The sequence below is a fragment of the Primulina eburnea genome, chromosome 9, assembly GCF_022965805.1.
Source record: "Primulina eburnea isolate SZY01 chromosome 9, ASM2296580v1, whole genome shotgun sequence".
In the NCBI taxonomy this organism is placed as follows: Eukaryota; Viridiplantae; Streptophyta; class Magnoliopsida; order Lamiales; family Gesneriaceae; genus Primulina; species Primulina eburnea.
Genome location: NC_133109.1, coordinates 30,735,225 through 30,743,127, shown reverse-complemented (window position 1 = coordinate 30,743,127; position 7,903 = coordinate 30,735,225). Strand labels below are relative to the sequence as shown.

The 7,903-nt window shown below is 31.9% G+C and overlaps 2 protein-coding genes across 2 annotated transcripts; both read left to right on the top strand.

The window, feature by feature from the left end:
- Window positions 1–268: 268 nt before the first annotated feature.
- Window positions 269–3,490, top strand: LOC140841616 (SUMO-conjugating enzyme SCE1). The gene is made up of 5 exons (XM_073209167.1): window positions 269–510; window positions 629–712; window positions 2,353–2,505; window positions 2,618–2,731; window positions 3,234–3,490. The coding sequence occupies exons 1-5, from the start codon at window positions 442–444 to the stop codon at window positions 3,294–3,296; spliced, it is 483 nt and encodes a 160-aa protein (XP_073065268.1). The 5' UTR covers window positions 269–441; the 3' UTR covers window positions 3,297–3,490.
- A 3,377-nt stretch (window positions 3,491–6,867) lies between these two features.
- On the top strand, window positions 6,868–7,599 carry LOC140840887 (ethylene-responsive transcription factor ERF011-like). Its single transcript, XM_073208041.1, has 2 exons — window positions 6,868–7,341; window positions 7,564–7,599. Exons 1-2 carry the CDS (start codon window positions 6,868–6,870, stop codon window positions 7,597–7,599), a joined length of 510 nt encoding a protein of 169 aa, XP_073064142.1.
- Window positions 7,600–7,903: the final 304 nt, after the last annotated feature.

Below are 7,903 nucleotides of genomic sequence, written 5' to 3'. Positions count from 1 at the left end.
ACGAAATAAATTTAAGACAGGTCACAGAAGAAGTACAAAACAAACGCGTAGATTTGAGATTGATTCGACGTTTTAAAGATGTCCGCAGTTAAAACGACATATTTTGGGATTCCCGCTATGATTTTGTAAATTATTATTAATTTATGAAATAAACTAAAATCCATGGTTTTCCACGCGGAGTGACTTAAAGTGGCGTGGTTTTCACGCAAGCATTAAAATTAGAAATAAAAATAAGAAAAGTCACGCTACAACATTGATTTTCATCCACACGATTCTATGAGATCCAATCTCAACCGTCTCTTCACAGGAAAATAAATTCTCCCTTGGGTATAAAGCGAGCACTGGAGCAGGGAGGATGGGCTGCTGCTTATCTTAGACACTTTCACTTTCTGCCGAAGAATTTACGCACAAGAATAATTTTAGTTTAGTTTTTGGAGAAGGATGTCTGGAGGTATAGCTCGCGGCCGGCTCATGGAGGAACGCAAAGCCTGGCGCAAAAATCACCCTCATGTTATTTTTATTTTTTTTCCTTTTTTGGGATTTTCTCTTCTGTTTTTATTTGGGTTCTTTGATTGTGGTTTATTTTGTTTGGGTTTGTGTAAAATTTTGTTTTCTTGTTTTTTTTTAGGGTTTTGTTGCTAAACCGGAGACCCTTTCTGATGGTACTGTGAACATGATGATTTGGCACTGCACAATCCCTGGTAAGGCCGGGGTAAGTCTTTCGTACTTCAATTTTTTCATTCCTTGCTGGTTAACTTTAATAGTCTTTACTTTTTTGTTATGAGGTGCATTTACTGCTGTTTTAATGGCATACAAGTGTGGAAATTTCCGGGAATCTCAGGTTCTATCGAGGAATTTAACGGTGTTTGAAGCATATGTATAAGTCGCTTGATGATGTAAAGCCGCTGATTGTTTAATAGTCTTTGTTGAAACTAGGATCTCAATTGATTTGGGCTATTAGTGTATTTTTGTGCAAAAAATTTTATTCTCTTACGATTAAGAAATATATTCTGGATGAATTCGGAAGGGCAACAGTCTGTCTTGTGAATTCAGTTTAGTACAGAAATTACTACCTTATTGTTGGTGTGGCATGCAACAATGCTTTGTTGCATTTTCTCGTGGCACTTGTGTATCAAATTTTGTTGGTGGAACCGCGAACGATTTGGATTTCTTGGTCTTTCATAATTAGGTTCATTCTTAGTGATGGAAAATACTTGCAGTGATGACGATGGAAAAAAAATTCATAGACAGCTTGCCAGAAATGCTAGATGTTACTTTTGTTCTGACTAGGATGTTCTTGGAGCTAATGGTTAATGATCTTAAATTAGTGTTTTTGGTAATCCAGTGTCTGAAATATAAAATTGTCCACCTTATAAAGAGACATCGAAGAACCAATTTTGGGGTGTGTTGTTTCAGCAATTGAACTTGAATTTGTGTCTGGTTCTTGTTTTGTATGAATATGATATATATGTGCACCCGTTATGGGTGGGATATGACATAATTTGGCTCTGTGTTTTCTCATTTCTTACTCAAAAGTTTGAAAACAGAAATATCTTTCAGGATATTGTCTAAGTTGCTATCTAGTGCATTGGGTAGCTCCATAGTTCTTGGTAGTGTCTCTTCGCTTGATATTTTTAGCCTCTTTTATGTATTAATTGATAATTAATAAGGGAGTAAAGAGTTGGGGTGCAGTTTGTGGATCCTATCTTTGCTCTACGCTTGAATAAAAGATGCATGTAGCATGGTTTAATTTTTTACTGGAACTCAAACCCACGTTTTGCATGTGCAAAGATTTTATAAATTATTAATTACAAAATCACTGGGTTATTTCATAACTCTAGATTAAATTTTTGAAAAGAGAAATATAATCACATAATAAATTTTTTGGTAAAAATTTTCAATGGAACTATTGCATTTTTTGTTGAACAGTATTATTTGGAATAGAAATTTACCATTTACTCGGAATAGGTGCTGATATATTAGGTTACACATTTTAGATGCATATTAGAAGTATTAAAGCTGGTATAGAATACATAATTTACCTAACTATTCTTTTTATTTATATCTTTATCAGTTATTTGAGTTGGATGACTTGAGGGTAATTTGTGTAGCACAAATTTTGTATACGCAAATATTGTTTCCCAATCCAAGTTAGCTTATAACAATAGATATATAAATATGTGATTCTATTGTATTTCCGAGTTTAATCACATATTTTCCTTGTGGTCGAGATTGGGATTATTTTTATCGATATACTTTGGAGTTTCAACTCCAATCTTAAGAGATGCGTGTTCTTAATAAAGAGAGAGATAAACGTTGGCTAGAACTATTTAATAATTAATGGTTTTGCAGACGGACTGGGATGGTGGTTATTACCCTCTCACGATGCACTTTAGTGAAGACTATCCTAGTAAGCCACCAAAATGTAAATTTCCCCAAGGTTTTTTCCATCCAAATATATATCCCTCTGGAACTGTCTGCCTTTCAATCCTCAATGAGGATAGTGTAAGTATATTTTTATTGCTTTTTAGTTGTGGTATCAGTTATTGTTTAATGCCCATTTCAATTTAAAAAAAAAACACTTGTTTCCCCCCCTCATTCTCATATATATTTATAGGGCTGGCGACCAGCCATCACTGTGAAGCAAATCTTGGTTGGCATCCAAGATTTGTTGGATCAACCAAATCCATCTGATCCAGCACAAACTGAGGGTTATCATCTGTTTATTCAGGTAATAGATAATATAAAAAAATTGTTTTTGTCTCCATTTGCATTTCTTTCACTGAATTTTTTTAAAAAAAAATTTGCATTGACAATTACTTGGATCTGGTAATTCAAGAAATAGTATTGCAAAACTTCTGTTTTTTGTTGTGTTATTGTTATCACTTACTGAATGTGAAACTTGTTTGTTTCCATTTTGTGAACTGATTCGATATACCTCTTCCATATCACATAGCATTCTTGAATCATCTCTATTATCACCTGATGAATATGCAACTTGTTTTTTTTATTAAATTTTGTGGACGGATTCCGTAGACCTTCCATATGAAATAGCATTGTCTTGAAAGTTCAGAAGAAAAATTATGCATGCATTCAATTCATCCAAAATAAAAAAAATTTAACGTTCCTAAGCCCGCTCCCGTTCCCCCTTCATTCAGTTTCATTGATACCATATTGTATATTTCTGGAATTATTTGGTGATCAAAAATTTCTCCGTTGTAACATGCATGCAGGACACAACAGAATATAAGAAGAGGGTTCGACAGCAGGCGAAGCTGTACCCATCCCTCGTCTAAATACAAGTTTGTTTTAATTAACAAAATACTGTGGAATGTTACTATGTGTTGGAACTTGTCATGTACCTGGTCGATTCATGTTAGTGGTATATTCACTTGTCCAGATTTACTCTTTAACAAGCTTCTCCAAACTTTGTGTAAACCATGGTCTTGGTGTTGGATGATTGATGATGATTTTTGTTTCCTTTTGTTCATTATGTTCTATTATTGTGTTTTATATTTTGTGTGATATTTATACACGTTTGCGTGTGTCGAGGTGATTAATTTCTAACTTAAGAGCGTGTTTGGCAGAGCTTATAATCTCTTTTGAACAGCTTATAAATTATTTTAGAACTTATAAGCTCTGAAATTTTGTTTTATAAATTGTCAGATAAGTTATGTGACAACTTATAAGATTTTTTTTTTAGAAAATGTGTAACCTTGCCTTTTTTATCTTATAAAAATAGTAAATTATAGGGATAAAACTAAGGGGTGGGGAAAATTTTTTTTAATACATGAAAATTTTATTTTTAATACATAATAAGTAATAGGGCATATTTATTTATACAAAATATCCAAGATTTTAATAGAATATTTTTATCCGTTTCTTTCCAATATCGCTTTCAGCCAGCCAACAACAAAAAAAGGGGCCAAGCTATTTATTCTCAATAAATCGATAACAATGGAGACCTCGTGCTTTCACTTTCTCATTCAAATAGGAAGTGATGAGTTTTAATATAATATGTATATTAATATTTGGAAAAAATGACCAAATTTGTTTTGTAATTAGTTACCTATTTTAGGTTCTGATATTCTATGTATTCAATTTTTTTTTTCTTTCATTTTTTTTTTCCGTAGTAGTGACATAACACTAAAAGTCGTTAACATGAAACGAAAAATCGATGGAATGTAATAGCATATTATTATGTTCGATGTCACTTTAACATTCATGTTAAATATAAATTAAAGAAAAATACTATCGTAACAAAATCTTTTTTACAAATTCGACGAAAAACTTAAAAAAGTAAATTCGACTATTTTTCTATATCGTTTGTTGAAGAGATGTGTTGTTTCTTTGGTGTATGACTGAAAAAATATCATCACTCTAACATACAAATTAGCTCTTCTTGTCAGAAATGTCAAAATAGATAGTATCTATTGGGTTGATTGCGCTCCATTCAACCAATCCATTCAACCAAATGATGAGTTGCGACAGATTCTGCATCAAGTCGTCAAACATAACTAAAAATTGACGGATTAACTCGCATCGCATCGTCCCGTTCTATCAAATATATAGATTGAGTTGAAAATATCTCAACCCACCTAAATGGTAGGATAATTTGTAACCCGTCATTTGTTATTAACTGTCATTTAAATTTTACCCCGAATTCGATCCATTTAATTGGATTGAGTGATTGACATAAAGATTATGATGATCACGTAATTAGTTTTAAGCATATATGATCATAAATTAAAATTAAACATAAAATTTGGAATATAAAATAAATGTGTCAAGATGGTACGGAATATACTATTAAAATAGTCATCATTATGAGATTAAAAATAATTCATAATTAATGTGATTCTGTTTCTATTCATTACAAAAAAAAAACTCAAACAAATACGTATTTTTGGAAAGATACGTGTTTTATTTTTCCTTTTTTCCCCTTGTTTGCACGTATTTAAAAGAAAAAAATTTGGAACAAAAAATAAGGATTGTAAAATGATTTTTAAATTTTTTGAGAAACAATTTTCTATTTGCTGAAATAAATTAAAATAAAATAATTAAGTATTATTTTTAAATAAGTTGTTCTCAAAATTAAAAATAATTAAAATTTTATATTTATAAATATACAGTTAGAAATATGTGAAAGATTATTTACAATTAACCAAGTGTGAAAATTTGAAAATATGTGAAACATAGAAAAAGGTCGGCAGGCATAGTAAAATTATTAAAATACGAAGCATATATAGTATTTAATATAATTAAAAAAAATAAAAGAAAATGGGATGTAATATGAATAAAACAGGCAAGAGGCAAGGTTCAAAAACCACGAAGCACGTGGAAGCGTAATGAAGTTTCAAAATTTTTAAAGTTAAACGATATTAGTATAAGTTTAAGGGTAAGAAAGTTTTTTAAAATTTTAATTATCTCAAAAAAATAAATAAAGTTAATAGTTCATAAATATGATACATTTAAGTGTAACGTATTACATTTTTTGTTTCATTGTACTGATTTAAAAGATTAGCATTGACATCCCTTGTAGGTCGTGTTGTTATAGGTCTCTTGTAAGACGGTTTCACGAATCTTTATCTGTGAGTCGGCTCAACCCTATCGATATTTACAATAAAAAGTAATACTATTAACATAAAAAAAATAATATTTTTCATTAATGACTCAAATAAGATATATATCTCACAAAATACAACATATGAGATCTTGTCACACAAGTTTTTGCCATATGACAATATTTGTCGCATATTTATCGTCACTATATTTAACTATCTAAATAAATTTGTATATTGCTAACATTACTTGTTGGTGTAAAAAACTTATGTGAGACGATCTCACGGATCGTATTTGTGAGACGGATCTCTTATCTGAGTCATCCATGAAAAAATATTACTTTTTATGCCAAGAGTATTACTGTTTATTGTGAATATGGGTAGGATTGACCCGTCTCACAGATTAAGATCCGTGAGACGGTCTCACGTGAGACCCACTCTTTCTAATTTATGTTCCTCTTCTTCTTATTAATCAATCTCGTTTTAGAAAAGAGTGGGTCTCATGTGAGACCGTCTCAGGGATCATAATCTGTGAGACGGGTCAACTTTACCCATATTCACAATAAAAAGTAATACTTTTTCATGGGTGGTCCAAATAAGAGATATGTCTCACAAATACGACCCATAAGACCGTATCACACAAATTTTTGTCTTTAGAAAAAAAGCCACGCTCAAGCGTTATTAAGCATATTTTTAATGACTCTTACAATGAGGAATTGAAATATCTTGATTTTGTTGAAAAATATCTTAAAATTTAAAATCAATTGATTGATTTAAAAATAAGTCAGACGTTTTGAGTTGATTTTTATTAACGATTTAATCCAAAATAATCAAATCTTTCAATTCAAATATACCTTAAGCTTTTTAAAAAAACAAGATTATTCAAATTATTGTTTAATAAATTAGTTTATATTTATAATATAAGAATATGTGGAAATATAAAGTTTTTTAAAACAATTCTAATTACTATGTTATGCACGTATAAAGTTTTTTAAAACAAAGGGAGATGTGGAAATAAATATAATTAAATATTAACTATATAATATAAATGTACACATAAATGTATTATATACATAAATATGTAAGTGTGTATATATATATGTATGTATATATCGACTTTGCTTATGAAATTTGGTTTCAACGAGGAAGAAATAATAGAACGCTAAAAAAAAAGCCGCGATCTGTAAAGCCTCGCACATGCCTCTCACTTCTTTCTGTACTTTTTTGAGGCAATTTCTATTACTTGTAGAGGCGCTGCTAACGAATTTGGTGCTATCGTTCGAGAGATTTTAGTTTCCAAAGAGCGATGGAAGCCGCCGCCGCCGGCTGTGCAGTCAAAGCTGTGACCCGGAGGCGGAGCGAGAAGCCATACAAGGGCGTAAGGAGGCGGAAGTGGGGCAAGTGGGTGGCGGAGATTCGTGAGCCCAACAAGCGATCAAGAATCTGGCTCGGTTCTTACAACACCGCCGAGGCGGCAGCGCGGGCCTACGACACCGCCGTGTACTACCTCCGGGGCCCGACGGCGAAATTCAATTTCCCGGATGAGATAATCTGCTGCGCGCTTAAAGACCTCTCTGCCGACTCCATACGGAAGAAAGCGGCGGAGGTGGGAGCCAGATTCGACGCACTCCGGACCAACACATTGACCGATAGCGCCGCCAATGAGGAGAAGCGTGCAGATCAATCGCTGAAACCGTGTTGGTTTCAAGAACAGATCGATCTGAACAAGAGGCCGGAGCTGGAAGACCCCACCATTGACGGTGGTGGATGGCCTTTCGAAGTGAAACCACATTTATTAAATAATAATATAATATAATATAATTTCATTTGTAAAATCTCAAATTTTCATCTACTGATATTTTATTTTTAATTAATTAATTAATTAATTATCCTCTCGATCCAATAATATAAAATTTTGTCCTTGGTACACAATGTCACAACTCACATGCGCAACATAGTTTGCAGCCGCTTGCTGTTAAATTTATCTTGTTTTTTGGATAAGAGCAAAGCTGAGTTGGATATGTTTTTGTATCAATAGGATTTTATAAAAATTTATCGTCATAAATATAATATTTATTTCTGATGAAAACTTGTCTCGCTCAAAAATATCCAAAACCAAACAAAAATTTGTTTCCAGTTCTTGTGTTGTGTTTAAACTCTTTGAATCCATGTCTTTTCATTGGACAAAATTCAGTATGAAATATTAAAAATATATTATTAATATATAATATTTGACTGTTAATTGTTTCAAATCTCATACTAATTTTTGATTTTTGAGTACTCCCAACACATAACAAATATTGTTATTAATGACGCGTTTGTCTTTTCGGATAAAAATCAGT